The following is a 24,060-nucleotide window of genomic DNA, read 5'->3' as shown; positions in this document are numbered from 1 at the left end:
GGGGCTGCGGCAGGGCCCGGCCGCGGCGGCGCCGAACAAAGAACTCGGGCGCGCTGCGCCGCCGCGGGATAGCGGGGAGCCGGGTGCTGCGAGCCTCCGCCGGTCCCCCCGCCCGGGGGAGGCGCCAGGCGCACAGAGGGGACCAGCCCGCCGGGGATTGGCTGGGGTGGGTGTGAGCCGAAGGTGCCGGGGAGGCCATCCGCAGCGCGGGGGGAGGGGGCTCTCCTTTGCGCTTCCCTCTCCTTTTTTTTTTTTCTCCCTTTTTTTTTTTTTTAACGGGATGATGGCCACGGCCGCCGGGCCGTGATGTCCCTGCCAGCAGCCCCTGCGCCGCAATGCCGCTCGCAGCAGCCCCAGCGAGGGGAGGAGGCGTTTGAGTGAGCAGCGGCCGCACGTCCTCCCGCGCCGCCGCCGCCTCCCTGCCCGCCGCCCCTGCGCCCGGAGCCGAGCGGCGCGGAGGGGTCCCCGCCCGCGCGGCGCCGCCCCCCCGCCCACCGCCGGGGCTCCAGAATAAAGATAGAGAGATAGATATAAAATAGCGGCAGGAGGCACCGCGGCCGCGCGCAACATGGCCACTCTGCTGCGGAAAATCGGGCTGATCCGGCTGCACAACCGGGACACGGAGGACCCCAAGCACCACCACCACCGCAGCAGCCAGCAGGGCTCATCGCTCCGCGGCCGGGGCGGCCCGAAGAACGGCAGCAACAAGCCCCAGCCGCAGGGCCCCCCCGGCGGCGGCTGCAGCAGCAGCAGCAGCAGCGAGAGCAGCCCCGGCGGCCGCAAGACCAAGAAGGCGCTGGAGCCGGCCAAGCAGCCCCCGCCGCCGCGCTCGGGCGGCGGCCGGGAGAAGCCGCGGGAGGCGGCCCGGGAGCCCGGCGCGGGTAGGGAGGCGGCCCCGCAGCGGCCCGGCTCCAGCTCCGGGCCGGGCTCGGCGCCGCTGGTGCCGCTGGCGTCGGGCTCGGGGCCGCTGGCGCCCGCGGGCCGGCAGCAGCACTGCACGCAGGTGCGGACCCGGCGGCTGATGAAGGAGCTGCAGGACATCGCGCGGCTCAGTGACCGCTTCATCTCGGTGGAGCTGGTGGACGAGAGCCTCTTCGACTGGAACGTGAAGCTGCACCAGGTGGACAAGGACTCGGTGCTGTGGCAGGACATGAAGGAGACCAACACGGAGTACATCCTACTCAACCTCACCTTCCCCGACAACTTCCCCTTCTCGCCGCCCTTCATGAGGGTGCTCAGCCCCCGCCTGGAGAACGGCTACGTGCTGGACGGCGGGGCCATCTGCATGGAGCTGCTCACTCCCCGCGGCTGGTCCAGCGCCTACACCGTGGAGGCCGTCATGAGGCAGTTCGCCGCCAGCCTGGTCAAGGGGCAGGTAGGGGCCAAGGGGCGCGGGGTGTCCGTGCCCCCGCTGGGATGGCGGCCCCGGGGACGGCGGGGCCCTCTGCCTGTGGCTGACCTCGGCCGGCCGCTCGTGGTAGGGATGCGGGGCGGCACGGAGGGGCGAGGAGCAGGTACCCCATCGTGCCCTCCTGCGTGTCTGGCGGCCCTCCTCATGGCTCTGTTGCCGGTGGCATCAAGGTGCACGATGGTGGCATCCTGTGCCCCAGAGCAAGCGGGGCTCTGCAGCACCCGCTGGGGCTTGGGGCTGGAGCCCTTCGCCAGCTGGTCAGCCGTGCCGGCAGGGCCCCGTACTGGCTGGCTTCTTGTGTGAAGTCCAGCCTCTGGCGCAGGGCTTTGTCTGCCACCGTCCTCCACGGTGGCCTTTGGAGCCCGCACCTGACTTTGCTGTGGCAGAGCTGTGCCAGCTTCAAGTGCCGCTGCCCAGAGGTGGCACCTCATGCAGGGTGACTCTGCAGTTCCCTCTCGTTTCTCCCCTCCTCAGGAGGTTCCTAGCTCCTCTGCCCCTTTTATCTCATTTGTCCCCAGCTCAATCAACATGTTTTATTATTATTTTTTTTCTTCTGCAGAATATCCTTGGGAGAGAAGTAATTCATAAGATGTTTTTAATACCTGGCTAACTATTGGTAGTGGAGCCCGTTGTCGTGGTCACTGTAGCGGACAGCGTAGCATACCTGTGGCTGAGCAGGGTGCTTTTTCTGCTCACCTCGTGAATGCCCTTGAGCTCCGTGCCATGCACAGCTCCTTGTCAGTCACTGCATGATGCTGTGTAACTTCTTGCGTTCATATCTTGGAAGTGAGGAGAAGAGCAAATAATATATTTTCCGTTTGTTTGGAAAAGAGAACGTCACTCCTCTTTGCCTATGCTTGGTTTGTCTTAACACAGAAAATTTGGGTGTTTGGTGGACTCATTTGTAAGTGGCTTTTTCTCCCTTTTTCCTTGCATGATCTGGGCCTACTGTGCTTTCTTCAATCAGATTGTATTTTTCTCTGCCTTTCGTTTGAAGAGGTCAAGCTCTCTAGGTCACCTTGGGATATAAAAAACACCTCCCAGGGAAAAAAACAAAACAAAACCAAAAAAGCAGCCTTCATTTACATGGAGCCCATTAAGGTATACCAAAGTTCTGCAGCTACTCCTACTATGTCACACAATTTATTAGCTCATCTCTTATTATAGTAATTATATTTCTTGTTATTTTGAACAAGAATTTAGGAGGACAGTGCTAAATTGTCTCTGCTTTTTTTTTTTCCCCCCACAACAATTCAGCACGTTTCTGCAGTATCAGATATTGAATGTTAAATGGTTGAGATTCACTGACATCATAAAATGACTCACTTAAGAAAAACACTGAATTATTGAATTATTAATAAATATGTAGCTGTATATCCTACATTTCTCTCTAAATCCTGTAAGAGTTTTCCACAAAGCCATTCTAGTTTCTGATACCAAAAGACGTTTGAGGGCATCGTTAGTAGGTGCATTTAATATACAAGAGTTTCAAGAACGTTCTTCCAGAAGTTCAAGATGTTAATTATAAAAAGGACAGCGTGTGTGGGGTGAAATAAAAGGGTGAAATAAATGGCTGCTGGTAACTTAGTAGCTCAGTAGCTGTGAGATGTGTGTTCCCAAGTCTCAGAGTATGCGTTCCAAGCTGAAACGCTAATAGGTGATATTAACAATAAATTCAATTTCTGAGTTGCAGATGTGTAATCTGCGATGGGCTGCCGCTCTGTAACTGTAGCCAGGCTCTGTAATGGGAGCCACATTTCTGTAATCACACTCTGGTTATGTAATCTTGATTCAATTGCATAATACGGCTCAAAATACAGCAGACACTCCTGGATCCCTGTTACGGTTTTTGTTGTAAAGGTAATATGCTTTGGGCTGTAATTTTTAGAAAGAGAATACAGCAGCAGAAATGTCGGAAGTAGAGGGTACCGTATTCCCCTCAGCTGCAGGGCTGGTTTGAGGTAACTCCTGTTGTGCTGTAGGCAGACTAACCGCCTACAGTGGCTGTTCCTGAACAGACGGCAATGGCCTCAATTAGGGTCAGTGTTTAATTTTGAAGTTAAAAATCAGCAGTAATTAACTGTGGGTGCAGCCCAGCTCGTGCTGAGGTCTAGGGCAATCATCCTCAGAGACAACTTTGCCATGTGGGTCCCGCTGGGAGCAAGGGGCTGTGGGGACCTTCAGGAGAAACGTCACCCACGCGTGGAGCGGTGATGTGGCATGAAATCATCGTAAATAGTCAGGGCTGTGACACATCTGAGGGTGCGTGTCTGTAACGCGAGCGCAGATGTGAGTAGGCAGGGCTGAACTTTCCACCAACATGCATTTTTTTTTTTTCCTTTTGACAGTTTGAATGATAAAACCAAGGTGGTTGATTTCATTCACTATTTCTTTCCAGTGCCATTTTGCAATACTAACTGTAGCATTGCTGTTCTGTGCTGGGTTTTAGTTCTTGGGGGAAAAACTGTAGCTCTTCTTGGTATATCAAGTTGTTGACCTCTGAATGCATAGAACCTTTTTACTTATTTATTTTGTTGACAAAGTGATGGAAAAGCTCATGGAGCTAGCACTGAAAATACATTTTGTGGCAATCGAGACTCCTGACAGTTTCAGATTTTTTTGACAGATATTGCAAACCTTTTAGCAGAGCAAAAGAAAAAAATGAGAGGAATCGTTTTGATGTCTCTCAAGTGGAGCATCTAATTCAGGAGTTTGGTTTGTAGGAAGACTTCAGCACGGCTGGTCCACTGCTTGAGGCGTTAGGTCCCAATTCCCAAACTCGAGCAGGAGTCTTAACCTGCATTGCATTTTCCCATAGGATGGGTGTTTTTCCGGGTTCACCAGGTGTTACCCTTGGTGTTTGGATACTATTGCTTGGAAAATGTTTTACATCATGGGATGCAGAGGCACTCCTGTTGGCCCAGTAACTATTTTGGGTTTCTCTCCACACCCTTGTTTCCTGTTGGAAACCTTGAATTGCATTTTTTTTTTTTTTTTTTTTTAGATAGCTTTTGTCTGGAAGAAAATATTTTAATGGAAGAGAGGTAATTTATGTTTGAATGAAACAATTCATCAACCCCAAACTATGTTTTTTGTTTTTTTTTCTCAGTTTTAAAAGGGAGAAAAAAAATTGCCAAACAAGTTGGGGTTTGTTTGGTTGGTTGCTTCAGCTATTCAGCTGAATAAGTCAATTATTCACACAGCCCTAGTCAGTATCTTGAGGGGAATTCTCAGTACATCAAAGGCCTAAGACTGTTTACCTATCTGGAATCCAGAATCTTATTTTATAAACTTGGTGTTGTCCTTAAGTCAACTGCAGCCTGGGATTCAAGGGGACGGCTTCATGTTGAGTCAGCCACTCGCTGACTTCACCCCCATGGGCAGATGCTCAGCCCCACTGAGCCCCAGTCAAGGTTGCCATCAGCGCAATGGTGGGGCTAGGAGCTAACGCAAGGAAATACTAACCTGGGGTGATGCTAAGGAAGTAATGTGAATGCCAGTTGTCGGTTATCTTGAAGGCAACTGTTCAGCATTCCTGCCTGGCAGGACCTCCCATGTCTGTCGTCTCATCTAGGCTGTGGGAACGGCCTGCCAAGTGATGCTACCTCACAATAATCTGAAATTAAGGAGAGGGGTTTAAAAATGCATCTGTTGCTCTCCATTTCCTGATAACAGTATAGTTGTGATGGTAAGACTAATAACATGAGTAGCTGGGTGAAGGGAGCGGCAGCAGTGCCAGTCATATGAGAGCAGTGAAGGAGTGGGAGGCTGGTTGTGATCCTCACTGGGTGACGCACATGACCCAGGCTGGCACTGGGCTCAGGAGCAGGCTTGCATCTGAAGATGCTGCGGATGATATAGCCCCAAAGGAAAAACAGGCTTTGTCCAGAAGTGGAAGAGGATTTTGGGTCTTTTAATGCACTAAACTAAACACTAGCAGTTATATTTAGAAGAAGAAGATACTGCAGCTTGTTTCCTTGGATAATGTTAGCAGGCAGTTGGAGAAATGAAATAAATCCATGTTGTTTCTTTCCAGAGAGGAATGATTTGACATTGGCTTAGTAGCAGCTTCAAAAGGGACAAAACTATATGCCTCGAGGAGTTGCCAGATTAGGCCCAAACTGTTTGGTGCAGACCTTCTTGTCCTTGTTCTGAGTCCCTGGCTCTCCCCATGGAGGCTGAGGACAGGTCAACCAGCTGCAGGTAGCTGTCAAGTCTGCAGATAGTCTCGTGGAAAAAGCTCTTTGTTTTGAGGAAAACAGGCCCTCATTCTACCATATAACCAAATATAACGAGCATAGGGATTTTCTCAAGGCGTGCTGAATGGGGAATCCATAGTCATAAGCGCTCTCGCTGATGTGAACCTCTCTAATGTTTTAAATCAAAGCCAAATGTAATCTGTGGTTAAGATTTAATTTCCTGTAGCAAAATATTTTTAATTCAAATAATTTTTATTTGTGCATTGTAACGTTAGAAATACCTCAGTGTAGCTTCTTTGCTTGAAGAGAGATGTGCCTTGCATGAACATTAAACTCATCTCTCCTTCCATCTTAAAAATACTGTATCACAGCTGACTTCTACCAGGAGAAGTGGGCTTATTTTATGGAAAAAAACAAACAAACAAACACAGAGCATAGCTGTTGCTGAGAGTCTAAACTTCTCCCTTTCCATCCTTTCAAACAGAAGCATGAGAGAGCAGATAGCAGATGGGACTTACACGGTGTCCAGGAGGTCAGCAGGTTCCAGGTCTTTCAAATACGTGTAGCAGAAATTAATTGCAAATCCATGAGCTTTCCTGCTCCGGATACTCAGTTTGAGGACTGTAGCCTTGAATAAATCAGCTGATCTCAAATGCTGCACAAAGTTGTAGAGGATTCAATGGCCTCTCAGTTATTTGGGGCCATCTCCATATTAGGACCTTAAAAATAAAACTGTGTTGCTTTTAGCTTTTGATTTATTGCCGGAGCAAATGATGCCGGTTGCCTTCAAGGTTAGGACTGCCACTGAATACATATTGACTAATATACAGAGATTACAGAGGAGGCAAAGAATATATTACGGGGTTTGTTCCCCATGAAAAGGTATAAATGCTGTGTTGAAGAGGTAACAAAGAATATTGTTTAGTTATAGGGAGGAAAATCAGATATATTGGCCTTCGAAGGTTTCTCTTTTATTGCAATTGAGAAATCCCTCATTTTCAGGCTGAATTTTAAGAGGGAGCATATATTTGCCACATTGAGGTGCTGGGAATGATGAATGGGCTGGAAAAAACATTGTTCATGTGTACTCTGATATATTGCTCTTCTGACTATAGACTCTATTATTATGCAAATATATTCTACTGAGCGGAATGAAGACACAAGGATTCTAACTCGTTGAAGTAGGAGGCAGATTTAATTCTTCTAAAAAGCAGAGGGAACATAATCTCCATTTTACCCCTTCAAAGCACAGAAAGGAAGATTTTTAGAGATTTTAAAATACATTTAGCTCTCATTCTCAGTGTTAAATAGTCATCAAACACGAAAAATCACTAAATTGAAACAAACCGCCCATTTTAGAACATGCTTTTATGGCAAGTGGAATGATTCTTACTTGGCTGATCTTCTGAATCAAAACTCAAAAGAATCGATGCTTTGGTTCGTAGCGAAATTGAACTTGCTCAGGAGAGCAAAATTTTTCCTTAAGCTATAAAAGGAGTCCTCGTTTCCTTAAGAGAAATTGTTCAAGTAGAGCGAGCTGTAGCGTTTGCGTGTTCTGTCAAATACTTTGTGGAAGAACTGTATTTCTTCCAGTGCAGAAAGCCTAGTCCCTGAGGGGTGACATGGTGTTCTCACGGAGGAGTAACCAAAGCAACCTACTTTCTGCTGTGTGGAAGATTTTTTTTTTTTCTTTTTCTTTTACAGGCTTGCCTTGAAAATAGGCTGATTTCCTAGCATCTGTGCAGTGCCCAGGGATTTCCTTGCATGACCGGAGACTTCCAAATTGAAGATTTGTAACTCTGAGATAATTCTGGTCCTCATACGGTGGATGTCTTACTGCTAGCCATGTCCCCCAGTGAGAATCTGCAGTCACAAAGTGGGATACTGGTTAAGTAATGTAATAGGAGCTGAGTTTTTTTTTCCTGCCTGAGCTCTTTCGCACCGATGAGAGACGGTGAATATCTCTTTCCTTGACATATTCAGTCCTTCACATACGGTTTCCCATTCACAAATTACCTTCTATGATTGTCAAAAAAGGTAATGCTGACATTAGGCACCGGGGGGGATGTGAGGATTGCCAGGTGCAATCACTCTGCAGTTAAACAGGGAGAACTTTGGAGGCTGTGGTGATTATCCTGTCTGAATGGCTCAAAATATATGTTAAATGTAATATGCGCGGGATCCAGTTGTCTGACTTGTAAATTGGATGCCAGTTTTCTGTCGTGCTATGAAGAGTATGTGGCTTAGGGCTGCCCTGCCTGACACCTTGTTCAGCTGCCCACTGTGGAGTCATTTCTGCAGAGTGCTGAACGCTCCTCCTGGCAGGTTTTAACTCTCAGCAGAACCAGTGGTAATCACATGAGTTTGGGAAGTTGCAGGACAAGCTGCATGGGATGGTGCATAAGCAAGGGAGAAACATAAGTATGCCTTGATGAAAATAAGTATGTGCTCTGTACTGATCTGTACAGAGCAGGCGAGTGGGCATCATAGTTAAGATACACAACTGCTTCCTGTTCTGAAATAGGATCAAGGAGCCAATCTAGTTTTGCCCGTTCCTGTTAAACACCAGACTGAAGAGAGGTGCGTCAAGCATGCCTGTACTCAGCTGTGTGTGACAGATGTGTGCCACGTGCCTTCCTTTGCCACATGCAGAGTCTGCCCTTGGAAACTGTCATCTTATCCCCATTGATTTCATCCTCCAGGATCTTCAGAAGCCCTGGGTGAAGTTAAAAGACAGTAACGATCCCAAATCTGCATGCAAAGATGAGTGAAAGTAAACCTGAGGAAGGAAGAGTAAGCCTGCGTTATGAAATGGCCCAGAGCTCAGATGTTTCTCATACTTAAGTTTTATGAGCTGTAGAATGACGAGGTGTTTCTCCTGTTTCTAGGCTTGTATTATGAATAGTAACAACCCCCCAGTTGCTGTAGGACTTGTTGCCTGATTATGCACCCTTACAAAAAAATCACAAAGAAGAAAATGTTCATTAATTTTGTCGAATTGTCTATGAGGCTCTTTAAGCATCAAATTTCCCATAATTTTGACAAAATTAAGTATTTCTATAAAGTATACTCAGAGTTGAAGTGTTTAATAATTCTGTGGGAGGAAAATTAGTCATTAGTTAATAATTTCAATTTCCTTGTTAGAGCATTTAAGCTGAACAGCAGAGATTCAAATCTGGCATCTAGGTTTTGTGGCTGACTTCAGGTGCAGCTGTGGGCTAGTCATATAGCTTCTCTATAGTCTTCTCTCCCATCTGTGAAGTACACGTAACCCGTTTTCTGAAGGTGCTTTGAGGATACGTGCTTAAAGCAGTTGGAAACAAGGGTTCTGACTAAGATGTCCATGTGCATCAATAAGAAACATATCACAGTCCAGAGATGAAGGAACGAGCGCGCCAGCTTGTGACACTAGTCCTACCCAATTTGGTCTTATGTCATTTAAATGTTCACAGAGGTAGTCTGCTTTTTACTTTTGTTTGTTCAGTTTCTATTGCTATGGCGTACCTTTGTGAAACATGGAGACAGACTTTGCAGTCTGGGCTGTGGCTCCTTTGTCTGCAACACCTGTCAAAAAGGATGCTTTGCTTCGCTTTGGTTTGAGTTACTTTGCTTCACAGCTGTGGCAGTGTTCAACCTGGGTCACTTCAGTTTGGTGATGTGGAGGACCTGTGGGCTAGTGCAGAGAGAGCTGTCATGCTTCTGGCTTTTTCATATCATAGAATCATATCTTGGAATGGCGTGGGTTGGAAGGGACCCCAAGGATCATCAAGCTCCAACCCCCCTGCTGCAGGCAGGGCCACCAACCTCCACATTTAATACTAGACCAAGCTGCCTGTGACCCCATCCAACCTGGCCTTGAACACCTCCACCTCAGCTAGACAAAGCAATCGCTGTCAGTAACTGCAGGAACAGCATGGAGAGAGGACTCCAGGGAGCTTCAGAAAACTCACACAGAAAATGACCCTTGTGCGTGTGGTCTAGCAGGTGCTGTGTGGTGGCACGGCTGTCTCATGATGGAAGTCCACCTTTATTCTGATCTAACCCGTGCTGTAACTTCGGGGGCCAGAGGCAAATTTCAAGGATGTAGTTGGCTGACAAGAATTTCTTGTTCTTTTGCCAAAACAGTGTCTGTCTGACTCCTAAAATGCACAAAATTCCTTAACCCTCAGCTGTGCTAAAGCCGTGCTACTGACTGCTGTCCTTAGAGAAAGGTGGGGAGGAGCAGCACAGTGCCCTGTAGCAGTCCGGGATTGGAGCTGTAGGTATTCGTATTGATTAAAAGATGCTTGCACCAAACAAGGGAGTGTTAATAATTGCCCAGCTGGAACTCAGATTTCTTCTTCCTGGACAAAAAAGGTACATTCCCAAAAGGAGTAATTTGTAGGATGCTTTAAAGCTGGAACTTGCTGAGTTTCTACTTCTTTGTGTGGATTATCTTTAAAAAGGAGATTAAAAATGACAAGGAAATACAGCTTCAAAAATCATACATTTGCAGAAAAACGTGATGCTTTTGATTCACTTACTCTGCAACATTAGCAGTATTTGCCTGCATCATTTGCTATAGTGCTTTGTTTTAGCTATAGGTAACAAGGAAATTGAAATTGTTACCTGTTTGTGCGGTACAAATTGTTTGCAGTTTTGGGACCTAATCAATTGTGTTTCATTGGTATGTGAGGGGAAAAGAAGAATTAAACCATGTAACTGAAAGGAGGAAGCATGTGTATTACAATTTAACAATGATACGACATATTGCAGTCACTGCCCTGAGAGCGTGACAGTAGCCCACCTGAGCTCTGCTTTTGAATGCTTCTCTAAAGCTGGGAGAAATGCTTTCCTCTGGAAACTTGTTTAAATATTCTAGAATAGAACTGGTTCAGTCCTAACTGTTGGATTCCTCCACTGCTTATCTGAACAGATTCGGCTGTGTTTGCGCAGTATGTGGCTTTGCACAGTTGAGGCCCAAGGCCATTAGTCACAGTCACCTGAGTGGAACATGTTACGTACTAGAGCCTCACACTGTGCTCCTGCTCTCCGAAAAACCTCTAGTTTTGAACAAGCTGTGGAGGACAATGAGACAGTGTGGGCGCATCCTTCCTGTCCTTGGAGGGATCACTGTGGATGCCATGCATGGCACAGTGACTTGCTACAGCCTTTTGAGGTCTAAACCTCTGCTTTTGTTCTCTTTCTCAACATTTACCTGGAAGTGATTCACTACAGACTGCTTCTTTCTTGGCATGGAAAGCTGTGATATGGCACAGCTATTGAAGAGATGAAGAGAGAAAATGAAATTTTGGCCATGCAGCCTTGTTCTGACTCAAACACATGGGCTACATTTAGCCCTGCGTACAGAAAACAGGTATGGTTTTCTTGGAAGACCAGTCTGAAGTTGTTTGCTTATCAAGGGTTAATGAAAGGAATGCAGGACCAGGGGTTTGTGTTAAGGCTAGTGCTAACAACTCAAAGGCCTCTCAGCTTCTTGAGTGTATTAGATGTGTGCTGTTTGTAATGAATGCTTCTTATTAACAAGCAAAAAAAAAAAAGAAAACAAAACAAACAAACAAAAAACAGAAAGAAAAAAGGCCTGTGTGTCACTGAAGAGTTTGCCTTGGCATGTCAGAGATGCGGACCACAGGGCTTGAGGCTGTTTTCAGAATCACCTTAGTTACGTAAGGACTGGTGTCTGCTTCCAGTACATCTCTGCAAAATTGAGGCCCAGTACGTGGGACCTGCATTGCAGCAATACTGAGTGAGGCCTCTGTCCCTGAAGGATTCAGAACGTGGCTGTGCAGTGCTGCTGTGGGCTGGGCCTGTGTTGGTGGTTCAGCTCCAAGTGCCTGGTTGGGCCTAGAGACCTCCAGAGGTCCCTTCCAGCCAGCATGTCTATGACTGACTGACCCTGTGAGAGGACGGTTCCCCATCTGTAGTCTGAGAGTGCTGAAAGTGATACAGGGTGGAAGAGCACCTCACTCTGTGTGCTGTGCCAGAGCTGTTGAGTTTCAGTCTGGGAGCTACTCTAATTGGTTTGATGAGAGAGATAAATCCCTTCATTGCTGCTAAAAAAATTCCCTTGAGGCCATCCTGAGACTGGAAATAAAGGAATAAGTGTCAGGACTATTTTTCATGGCGCATAGTCTAGATATGGGCAGATAGATGGTTGGAGTTGTATTCCAAGCTGAAGAGCTTCAGGCTTCACATTAGGCATCTCTTTACAGGGCTTAAATCTGTCTGCAGACCACTTTGTGACATGATGCGGTTGGATAAGAGAAGATACGGCACATTCCTGATAGCGCTGCCAAGCGACTTCAAACAGCTATTTGACGTTGAGTTTAATATTGGTGAGGATGTGCGTCACTGTCGCGCCATGTCCTCCAAGAGAGGATGTGCTGATTGTACTGGTGGTTGAGGAGGGCATGGAGGCTACTCTGGCGTCACCGAGGATTAGAAAAGCTCCAAGATTTGCCCACAGTGATTTGCAGATTTGGGTGCCAGACCATACATGAGGCTTACTTGTGTTCTTTTGCCAAATACGGAGGAATACTCAGTATGTCCAAGGTCCTGAAAGGTGACCTGCAGCACCTGTCAGTTACCTGGCAGTTGGCAGGGTTGTGGACTAGATCCTGACCAGTTTTTCAGTCCAGCTCATGAGTTTGGGCAAAGAGTGACACTGAAAGCCAGGCACAGCAGGAGCACAGATTCATGAGGAGGCTCAGTGCAGCACATGCCCTCCTGCATTTCAGCATGGCTGTGTAAACCATGCTGCGTCATTACTTTCACCTTTCATGTTTCTAGCTTGTTAAAATTACATCTTGGTAAGTACATGAAGTTACAGCAGATGGCAAAATCTGAAATGTTCTCTTCAACTCTTTATTTTAATTAGGTTTTCAGTTATTCCTTTATGTAAAGCTCTCTGTGAGTGTCTGAAAGTATTGCGAGTACTTAAATAAGCTCCTGGTGTGACTTCTCATAGCTGAAGTTGACATTAATGGCTTTATGAAAGGTTTTCTTGGATTTTCTCTGTTTTAAATCTTTTGTGGAATGTGCTGATCTTGTTCAGCTATCAGTTTGATACTCTTCTTGATTGGGTGCCAGGCACCTCAAAACGTCAGTGATGCAAATGATCTGTGTGCCTTGCCATGGCAGTAGTGACGTGTATGGTTTGGAAATCAGTCACAATGCAGTTGTGCACAATTGAGCTATGGCAGTACTGTATTTGCATACTGTATTTACCATCTTTTTCATATTTACAATATGCAGCAGCTCACAGTCTCCTGACCAGACTTAACATGACTGTACGTTTAGATAGCAATTGGAAAACAAGTTGTAGTAAGAGCTGGTAACAGTGCCTGTTGTTTGATGATACTTTATGCATAAAATGCCATTTTTAATTAAATCTGGGGAGAGTTTTGTGGGAATAGCAAGAAGGTAGAAGTCCTTCACGTGGTAGATACCACTCTAGCATCAACTTAAAATCATCCAGATTATTTTGACTGATGTTCCACCCTTCTTTCTTTCTCAGATTTATTTGATGCACCAGGAAGGGAGACTTTCAAACCACAAGGTTAAATTTTAAACAAATTATAAATACCTGGCAGATATTGGTTAATAAGAGACAGTGGTGACCGTATTTGCTGTATAAACATATGGAAATGAGAAGACTGCATCCAGTACAATTAGATGGTCTTTGATGGCACGGTTTACACTTAACCTGCATGTGGTATGTGATTGTGTTTTAGAAATGGCTTTATCGATCTGTTACACTAAAAGGAAGTACGAGAAGAAAACTATGGAACAGTGCTCATTTTGTCTCTTGCAGCTCCAGTGATATTTTAGGTGGCACGATGCTCACTACGTTATTCTGGCACCAAAGAATTCTTTCCTGTTTCAAAGCAGTAAGCAATTGACGCTGAATGTGAGTGGTAGCTGTTCTGAATGCCAGGATCCTATTTCTAGGTACAGATTAGTATCAAAACTTGCTTAAAACTGAAGAAGACATAGATCATAGTGTAATAGGTGCTATGCAAACAATTCAGAAAGGTATAGAAGCTTTAAACTATAAAAAATCTTGTGTGTAAGATGAGATGGCAAATTGATCTAATCTATAAACCAAGTACTGAATCAGGTTTATATATACATTCAAAAGCATTTAATGGGTGACATTTTGAAGACGTAATTTCCCTTGCTAATTTCATCTTCTGTTGCAGTTTGCATTAACTTTTCCTGTAGTTCTCCAAGTATACTTCCAGCGGAAGCTTGGGCTAGGAAAAAATTACAAAATGTTTTGTAACTACTGCAGCATATGGAATTTAATAAGTCAATGTGAATGCGTTGTGTGTAGAGCACCCAACTGGAGCAGTAATTCTCCAGGGAAAAGCAATATCAAAAGTAGCACTTGGGAGATTTTGAAAATGCTACCTAGTTTTGTTTAATTACTAATTGTGCCAAAACTGGAAAAGGAACATTTTTTTTTAGAAAACATGTTTGCAGGACTAAACAAGTACCCTTCAGACCACCCTTATTTGCAAAATACTAATCCCCAAGTTAGTATGGGGATAGGGCAGTTGTCTTGCTGTTTAGTCTAGCAGGTTTTTTGAAGAGAAAATACACTGGCAATTTATAAATGGGGGATAGGAAGAAAAGCAGCAAAAGGTGAAACAGCTGTATCTGAGAGAACCAAGGAGGGATAAATCAAGAGTGAAACGAAGTTCCTAATCTCGGGTTTTCTGGAAGAGAAGTCAAAGCACACAGGAAAACAACTTTTAAGGACAGGAATGAGAAATGGCTTTTTTTTTAATGTCCTGAATCCATAGTTTTGTTATAACAATAGTGGTGCTGAACAAAACGATATCAGTGCAGTGTTCTGACAGCTTTCTCAATTGAGATGACTGCAGAGGAATCTTACTTATTTAGTGGTATTCTGAGGATAGAGTTCATTGTCTTCTTTTTTTCCCCATGTTTTATTGTTTTTCTCCCCGCAGCTGATCGTTTTCTCAGTAATAATAATTGCAGCCTTCTGAGTGAAAGAGTGCAAAAAAATAAGAGCGTGCGAATTTGGATCCTATGGTATTTGCTCATCAAATACGATATATTCTAAAGCAGTGCAGGCTGACAAGTTGGAGAAATTACTGTACTTGATTTTAATAAACATCTATCTTCTGACAAATCCAATAGGCAGAAATGCTTTAAGGAGCGTTAGGGCTGCTTTGTAATTGACACGGACCAATGTGCAAAATAAGGTGGGCTATTAATAACACATTAAATGTTTATGTTGCCATGCAAGGATTTGAAATTATATACCGCCGTGTGTTTAGAGGTAATATTTAATTGCAAAGTAATAGAAGTGCAGTATGTTTAGATGCATATGCATTCAGGTATTATCGAGTCAACTCATCATGAGGCGGTATGTAAATGGGAATTTTTTTAATGTAGGTTGGAAGCAAGCAGGTGCTCCTGCCTGCAAGAAATCCCAAGGCTGTTTGTTTCTGACAGGTCAGAGGAGAAGACAAATGAAGTGTGTTTCATGGGAAAGGCACGTTTTGTACTGACGTTCTGCATTGGCAGCAGTGTGGAGGGCTGGATACTGGTAGCACTGAGATGGAGCAAGCAGAAATGCGTCACTTTTGTGGTGGTTTTCCAGTCGTCGGCTGCCCCACAGTCAGTCTCACCTCAGACTGCTTTACAAGCATGGCATAAAAATTGCTCAGAAATGTCTGTCTCCTCAGGCCTGTGCTGGTTCCTGGAGCATGGGGGTGACCTGCGGAGCCCCTCCCTTTAGCAGCAGGAAAGGGCCCGGGGCTGCACATGGCAAGGAGCGTCTGCTTAGTGCTGCCCTTGGACTGCGCAGTGGGGGCCGGCACACCAAGCACTGCGGAGCGGGCATCCCTGCTCTCATCTGCACAGTCTGCATACATCACGAAAGAGCAGTGAGCCCAGAAGGGCAGTGTGCCAGCACAGGGGCTCGCTGGGGAGAAAAGCCCTGCAGAGGTCTTTTATTTTTTTCCATTACTGCATTACAATGTTTAATGATCTCTAATAGCATATTTGCCTGCCCCAGTTCCCAGTTTGGGAGCTATGCTTTCTGGGATCTGCAAATGAGTGCCTAATGCCTGGAGGTGTTGAAAACTTAAGCTATGGTTTCCAGCTGCGTATATTCACATGCTTAATGAAGGTTTTCTCTTTTGTTCGGTGCAGGGCCGTATCTGCAGAAAAGCTGGCAAATCAAAAAAGTCGTTCAGTCGAAAGGAAGCTGAAGCAACATTTAAGAGTTTGGTGAAGACCCATGAAAAATATGGGTGGGTCACTCCACCCGTCTCTGATGGCTGATGTTAGCAACCCGCACTTAACAAAAATGCTGAACAAAAGTACTGTGACATCTCCTCAGTGCTGTACACCGCCCATCCTTTTCTACTTCAGCTTCAGTTACATACCATGAATGTCAAGGAGACATCTAAGTTATTTATGAACAGATGTGTTTACAGAGGGAGAGGAAAAAAAGATGCTGTTTAGGATTATGTTTCGAGCCTGGAGAATGGTCGCCATTGAAGTCACTTGAGCGGATGTTGAGATTGCATCATTTGCCCCCATACAGCCCACATTGTCTTCAGCTTCTTTCCATGACAGCAGCACCAAACAGCAGTACTGGAAAGTCTATCCATTACTGCTCAGTTCATTTAAATGTAAATGAAACAGTTAATATTTAATAGGGAAGCAGTGCATTGCAGGTACATGTTTGCTGTGCTGTTTATCTTTGTCTCCTAGCAGGTCAACATAACTTGAAGATTTGTCTTTATGTGGAACTGTGGTCTGCTGTGACTAAATTTAGACCTCATTTGTGCTCTATATATGACCTTTAATTCATAAATGAAACAGGAATTAAAGTGCTGAAAGGTCCTAGTGTTGACAAATTATTAAGTGGAATCACCCAACCGGTTACAATGTGCTATCTATGCTGATACTGTGATGTGCTGTTCAGAAATAAAGCAGTGCAGTTAGCTGAAGGTTAGGTGGTTTTTTTAAACACATCCACACCAGGGCTCGGAGTGGTTGGTGGTAGCAGAAGCGTAATTACCCTGCCAGAACCGTCTGCAGTCGCATGTGGCCCCTCAGTTCTTCAAAATGGCAAAACAAACAAGTGGGAATGGACAAAGCAACCTTATAAATTGTCTGCTTAATTTTAAAATGATATGCCAGTAATGGAGTAAAAATTTTCGAAGCAAATGAAACATGGTTTGTAAGATGATTTGCATGACTGGATTTTTCTTTTTTCTTTCTACTCGATAGACATTGTATGTACTTAGAGCCCAGTATCTGAGAAAACCCACTGATGTATATAAGTGTCCTATTATTTAATCATTAAGATTTAAGTTTTCTGGTCAACAAATGGAAAAACTTTCTTAAGGGACTCCATAAAAGCTGAAGGTAATGTTTAGAATGGTATAAGAAAAGCATTAAAAATGTGGAATCTGAATGGAAAAACGTATTGGACACATGCTGAATAAAATCACCAGTATCATTTTTGTTGCCTCAAGAATTTAATCATTTTGGCCAACCTTCGTATTCAGAATAATAGATCTCCTACTGTGAAATCACATGATGGTGATATTTTAATTGAAAGAAGGACAGTGTCATTGCTAAGAATTTAATTTGGAGGGGGAAGAAGTGCACGCCTGAAAATGCTTTCCTTTGCATGTCTAACACGAAGCAAAGTGGTTGACTGGGTTCTGGTTGTGTTATAGCAGCAATGGAGACCATACAGAGAGTTCCGGGGCTTTGATGTAAGACTGCACACAACAGAGAAGACCAAAGAGGTACGAAGAGTGAAGGAACAAGAGCATGAATTAAGAAGTAGCAGAGCAGATAGATATTCATGCAGTACTGGTACAAAACTGCTGCTCAGTTCATCTGCTTTGCCAGTGTGGCTGTTTGTCAGCTAGATGAAGAGGAAAACAATCAGAGCTTTCACCATAATGGCTACGCCGGTCAGACCCACACAGTCTTGTGAACATCGCTGGTTTCTCACGCTTTCCATTTTTGCCTTTTCTTTCCTTTTGTGACACACACATGGTGTGCCTTATCTCATTTTTTACCATAAAAAGCAAATCTTGCTGTGATTTATCTCACCCTATGTTATACTCAGAGACAATGCTGTAATTCTGTGTATATGTGCTTTCCCTCTCCAACTGTGTGTCGCTTCTGTGCATCCAGCTGCAGAATGTGTCCTTTGAGAGAGGAATAACGTTTCAAGTAATTTAGTTATCCATTTTTATGAACACTTTTTTGCTCTCTGCTAGGAAAGAGGAAACGAGTATGTTTAGTTAGGCATTGTATAATTTGCAATCCCTAGTGGGAGTTACTGAAAATGTATAGAGAGATCTATCATGGGAAAGCTGGAAAGGTTTATTTCCCTTCTGAAAAGCTCTTGCCTCATCAGTACGGTAAAATACTGTTAAAAGCAACGTGAAGGTGTGGTGAAATCTTGGGGGGGGATGTTTCTTTCTCTGCTGTGTTTCAACCTGTCTCATTTTTTTCTGCCACTGAGTTATTCTAAATCTTCCTGAGAACCGTATCTTTAATACTTAATTAAAGGGTTAGCTAAAAGGAAGGTAGTGGGTGGATCGCTACCACTTCCCTCAAACCTACTTATTATGTATCTTCTTAAATGTGCTTTAAATAGTTAGAGCAAACGTCGTTGCTAAAAATCAGAGTTGCTTTCTGGCTGCAGGAGGTTCTTTGTATCACTCTGAGTCTCGCTGCTGCAGGAGAGGCAAATCAAAATGTGGAGTGCTTTGAAGCTATAGCAGAAGGGGAGCAGAGCGTGTGTGATAAGCTACAGCAACAAATAGTCCAAGGAAGAAAGAAGCAAAAGTACACTGCACGAACTAGGGCAGGATGAAGTTCCTGCCACACCAAAAATAAAAATGTGCCTATTGAAGAGATGGCTTACAGCAGGAGCAACTTGTGCTAGGGGAAGCGCAGGGAAAAGGGAACAGCAGGGAGCACAGAAGCATTGTGCTGCTGACCGCGGAGGAAGGCAGATTGCTAGGAATGTGGGTATTTAAAAGATGTGGAAAGAGGGTTGAGCTATTTTAGGGGAAAATACTGTATCGTTATTGTCTAGCTGTATCAGTAGCTAATGCCTCAGTGCTATTGCTGAAGAATAGGTTCTAGTTTTTCTGCACCCAGCAGGCCAAAAAAAAAATTATTTAGAAAAATCAGGAAATGAAGGTGTGTGAGAGAAAGGAAGGGAGCAAGATCTAGGGGGGGGAGAGAGAGAAATATGAAGTGAGGAGAATGAAATCAGACAGCTGAAACGCCAGAGAAGCAGCACTATCGTGGAAGGGGATAAAATGAGGAATCAAGGGAGGAGAGCTCAGCGTGGTAGCAGGAGGCACCAGGCAAGGATGTTGGACAGCCATTTACATAGGACCGACTACTTGGGATAGGACCTATTGCAGGAGTTGACTGCAGAGCTGCTCCCGGTGCATTTCTGTTGCAGGAGCGTCAGTGAAAAAGATCCTGAAATGTCCTTTTTGTTTCCATCCTAGAAAGTGCTGCCTGCTTCCTCCTCACTCTATCCTCCTTCTGGAAACTGAGAAGGGTGACAAGTTTTGGAGCTGTGGTGTGAAACTCGCATTGTGCCATCAGCTCACTTTCATGGCTGAAAAATAGATCAAGTGTCATTCCAGATCCTAAGCTTGGGAAGGCCAAAATCAAAATAGATCACCAGTCTTCTGCTTTATCAGAGTTTCTCAGTAGTCAAGAAGTAGCAACACTTCTTTTGCTTACAGTAAATGTCAATATTCCCACTCAGTCCAAAAACTTCTCAGGGCTTCTTGTGAAATCAACAGTCAACACAGGTCCTCCAGTTCTCATTAGGCCCATTTAATCAAGAATATTATTTTCCATCTGTTGCCCCCAGAACAGATGATTAATTTGAAAGTAGCATCTGGGGAGGTGTGAAATGACATTAGGAAATTGCTTCCTGTCTATTTTAGAACGTGTCCTTTCGGAAGACCTTCTTTACGTCTAGAAAAGCTACTCAGCTGAATGCAGACATGGGATGAAGAAAGCTTATGGTAAAGGGAGGAAGTTGGCTCTGAATATCTAAACGCTGAAGGATCTCTACAAAGAGCAGAGCTGATGATTTATATGGGAACATGGTGCACATTAGGAATTTGTCCTAAGAGCTCTAAAACCAAACCACGGCACTCAAAGACCTCTTGAACTTGCCTTGTTTTCTCTCCCAAAGGCAGTTTATCCATTCCAGCCTGCACTTCAGTCCCAAGTTCAAAGAAAGATAATAGGTATGGACTGTTTCTTTGAAGCTCTCTGACTCTATCATGCAAAAAAGGAGCTCAATTCATTCTCTTTGTCCTAAGCAGTAAGTAAGATCTTAAAATGTACCTTCTTGTATAAATATCGTAGTTGGGACAAAGACTTTCTAGTGTGACAAATCCAAGTGATATGACTGTATAATACATATATGGTTTTAGAGAACTCCATTGAGATGGCTGAATATGAACACATTTTTCTTGTTGGGGATGGTTTTAGAGAATAGCTGTCTTCCAGCTGAATGCTGGGCTGTGGAGCTTTGTGGGTGTTCTGAGACTTACTTTTCAGTGTTATGTGGGCAGGTGTGATGCATGCTTAGGGACCTGAAGGCCCAGCTGTCTGACATTGGGAAGCGTTTGCGTAGTCAGTGTGAAAGGTCTGGCCTTTCCAAGCAGTAGGTGAATGCTGGTGAAGGAAGGTCTCTCTCAAAGTGTACAATGAATTACACTAACAGAATTAAGCGGGCCAACCTGCCAGCACAGTGGAATTTTCCAGTGTTCTGTTCCCCCAGCAGCCTGACAAGCACCAACCTATATTAGATGGTTTCTACTACACACAGCACGTTTCAGAAGATGGGAGCCAGTAGCGATGCTGAAGAAAAGCTCCTGGGCACGTATCTTCTCCAGCCTTTCCGTCTGGGTGAGCAGGCCGCACAGCCTACCCAGGCAATGTGCATCCTGCTTTATATCCATATACCAATCTTGCAAATACTTTACAAACGTCTGTATCAGCTGGATTGAGTCAAAGTGTTCAGTGCATTCCTGACCTGGGTTCTGCTCTGCAGAGCAGATGGGTTACTAAATTTGCACTGGAGGTTTTTGTGCAAGTTAGTGACACATTTTAAAGTTTTGCTCTGCTCGCTCTGAAGAATAAAGTGGCTGTCAAAGTAGGTCTGAGGACAAATAGGTTGAAAGTGAGTCAGCTGCTATTATCAGCACAACTGCACCAGAGATGCGGTTTCATTTTGTACATGAAAGGCTAGAGGTGAGGGACAGCCACAAGAGCAGCCAGTAGGGACACTGCAAGAAGTTAGAAAGGCAGAGTTGCCTCCCTTTTTCCCCTACTGTATTACTGACTATTTAATTGCATTCTCTTAAACTTAAGTTGCTCTACTTTGCAAGTGTTACCTCACTGTAAATTTCTTCAGGATTTTACTAATATGCTAAGGGAACCTTAAAACAAGTCGTGTCGATCGACGTTTAAAACCTGCCTTTCATTCTAGAAGCATGCAAATGCCATGCTGACACCTGTCATATTCCACCAACAGCTTCCTCACGCCAGCATCTTGGACAAATCGGTGATGACGGTAGTTAACACACAAAAATAGAAACTGCAATTTGGGTGTCTGAATTGGTCTTTTCCCTGATTGCTTTGTCTTTCAGTTTGATTGACTTCAGAACAGAATGTCAAGATAACAGCGCTGAAACTGCCATAGTGTTATTTGTTTATTTATAACAGTTCCTTTTGTTCATGCTGCTAAATAAAGTGGTGATAAATATTCATTGCAGTTGTGTTTCACCAAACAGGAATTGAGAGATAACTCCTCACACTCGGAAAACGTTGCATTTTATAGTAAGTGTTTGCCATCACACTTAGCGTGCATTGTCTTTTGTTGTCAAATACTCTCGTGTTTTCCTACCCAGTGACCTCATGTGTTTTAAATTACATTGATTTACTAACAGAAATACTTGAAGTATGTCTCAGTTCTCCTCGCAAAATCAATGAAATGTAACTGAGCCAAATCTAATTGTCTGCATGATTTAGAAGAGTTCTTCACTTGCCATTTGCATAAGAAAGATTCATAGACTTTTGCCAAATATTCCCCTTCTGAAGTTTCTCATCACAACCCAGAATTCAGCACAGAAAACCATGCTTTCACAAGTTACCACGCATCTTGGGAATGAAAGACCTAAGACGAATTTGAACTGTTTCCTCATTGCTGTCAGCACTGTTCATTTCTGAGTGATATCTGTTTGTATCATCATCTGCGTGTTGATGGTACCAACCACAGGCCTCATATTGGAGGTGATTTTGTTATTAAATATTACATCAATATCGTTTTGTAGTATACTAATAGAATTTATGATGTTCTCACCAAATTTGGATGGTTAATACTCTGGAAGGCAAGGCTCAGTTCAGAGGAACCTGAACAAGCTGAAGGAATGGGCCAACAGGAACTTCATGAAATTTGACAGCAGGAGATAAGTCCTGCAGTTTTGAAATGGAGCCCTCCAATTGATCAGTGCAAGCTGGGGGCTCTCTGGCTAGCTCTCACTTTAAAGATTTGGAGGCACTGGTGGGCAGCAGATTTGCAAGGGATCAATAGTGTGCCCTTATGTGAATGAGGGCATAATCAAATGGTCAAAATAAACAGTTCTTTTCCTTTGCTCATCACTAATAGACTAAGGACATCTGGCATATTGTCTCCAGTTTGGGCGCCCTAGAACAAGGTGCTTTTTGACTAACTGGAAGGAATCCAGTGGTTAGAGGTCTGAAGCTTGTTATGCGTGGAAAGAGGCTGACAGAGAGGGTTTTGCTCAGCCTGGAAGGAGAAGGCTGAGGGAAGTCTGACTGCAGCCTTTCACTGCCTAGAAGGGGATAACAGAGAAGATGGAGCCATGCTCTTCTTTGAGATGGAGACCAGAAGAGCAAGAGGCAGCAGATATGAGTAGAAATGAAGCAGAGTTCTAGCTGGATGGAGGGAAAAGCCTTTTCACCGCATGCAGATAAGCTCTGCAGTAAGTTGCCCAGAAGTAATGGAGTCTCCGTTGTGGGAGATTTTGGGTCATCAGCTTGACAATGCCTTGAGTAACCTGATGCAGCTGTGAATTTAGCCCCACTTGAAGCAGGAGTTTGGACTAGAGAGCTCCATAGGTTCTTCACAAACTAAATGTTTCTATGATTCTGTAATATTATTAATTTTGCTGTTCAGAGGTATTGGGGAAGCAAATTGCATGGCCAAAAATATGTCTGTCCTGTGATGCTCTACCTAAAGTTGCTAGCTATGCAACTTCAAGTCACTTTCAGGAGGCTGCCTTATTTACAACTCACTGAGTTAAATGATTATAATAGTGATAAATAGCATTTTCCATCCTGTTATGCTTGAGAAATAATTTGTCAACCATAATAAAAAACACAGCTGAGTATAAATGAAAGGAAGCTGAAAACTTGCATACAAGCAAATTCAAAAATTAATTACGCTGGCACAAATGAAAGGAAAACACCTGGTGATTCGTGAATTACCACATTAGCACATGCTTTTTCCTGAAGCTGCAGAAGTATTTCATGCTATGTGACCTCCTTGATAGTTAGAAGGTTGGAAGGAGGGTAAACAGGCAGAAGGTGCTGCATATGGTATCATAAAAGCAGAAGGTGAGTCAGCTACTTCTCCACTCCATGCATTCTCATTTACCCAGAAGCAATCAAGCAGCACAATTCTTCAAGCTTCCCACCTTCTTCTCACGGGAGAGGAATCTCCAGGAAGAGCCAGCTGTTTGTGGCTTAGTACCATGCTAGGCTGAAAGGTATCGGTAGAGAATACAAAGGAAAGAATGCAAAGCAAACCTGGAGCTTACAGATGGCATCTTCTGTGGGGAAATTTTCTAAATTCTAATAAGCAGGTTACCATACTTGAGGTTGCCTGATGTTGCAAGGCCTTCATGATTGCTAAGGTGAACTGAGCCAGTCTTGAATTCCTAAGGCCAAAGCCCCTGTCATGGTTGTTGCCCTTGTTTTATAACCTCCACCCTGTAAAATCTGTGCAGATTCATGTTTGAGACAAAACAAAACAAAAGGCAGAAGGTTTTGCTGGCATTTCTGACAGGGATTTCCAACTGGAGTGTGTCAGAGCATGGCACATCTGCTTGTAACAGCTTTACATCATTCTGCTGCACAACACATCCCAATGTGGTTAATACACATGGTTCCCCTGCCTATATCGTCAAAAAAGAGCAGTACAGGGACCCGGACTTGTCTTTCCTGCTCCCTGGTGTGCTCTGCATGGCTGTTCCTAGGCAGGAAAGCTTTCTGTGGAGGCATTTATTTTGACATCAGTTCTGAGATAAAGTTGTGTTGTCAAGTACCCCTCCCTCACAAGCACTTGGAAAAAACAAAGGGACTGAA

General features: G+C 44.4%; 1 protein-coding gene across 1 annotated transcript; it reads left to right on the top strand.

Moving 5' to 3' along the window:
- The first annotated feature begins 439 nt into the window (after positions 1 to 439).
- UBE2QL1 (ubiquitin conjugating enzyme E2 Q family like 1) lies at positions 440 to 17,123 on the top strand. Its single transcript, XM_040695392.2, has 2 exons — positions 440 to 1,375; positions 15,799 to 17,123. Exons 1-2 carry the CDS (start codon positions 569 to 571, stop codon positions 15,928 to 15,930), a joined length of 939 nt encoding a protein of 312 aa, XP_040551326.1. The 5' UTR covers positions 440 to 568; the 3' UTR covers positions 15,931 to 17,123.
- The last annotated feature ends 6,937 nt before the right edge of the window (positions 17,124 to 24,060 follow it).

The sequence above is a fragment of the Gallus gallus genome, chromosome 2 (assembly GCF_016699485.2).
Source record: "Gallus gallus isolate bGalGal1 chromosome 2, bGalGal1.mat.broiler.GRCg7b, whole genome shotgun sequence".
Lineage (NCBI taxonomy): Eukaryota > Metazoa > Chordata > Aves > Galliformes > Phasianidae > Gallus > Gallus gallus.
This window is presented reverse-complemented; position numbering and strand designations above follow the sequence as displayed.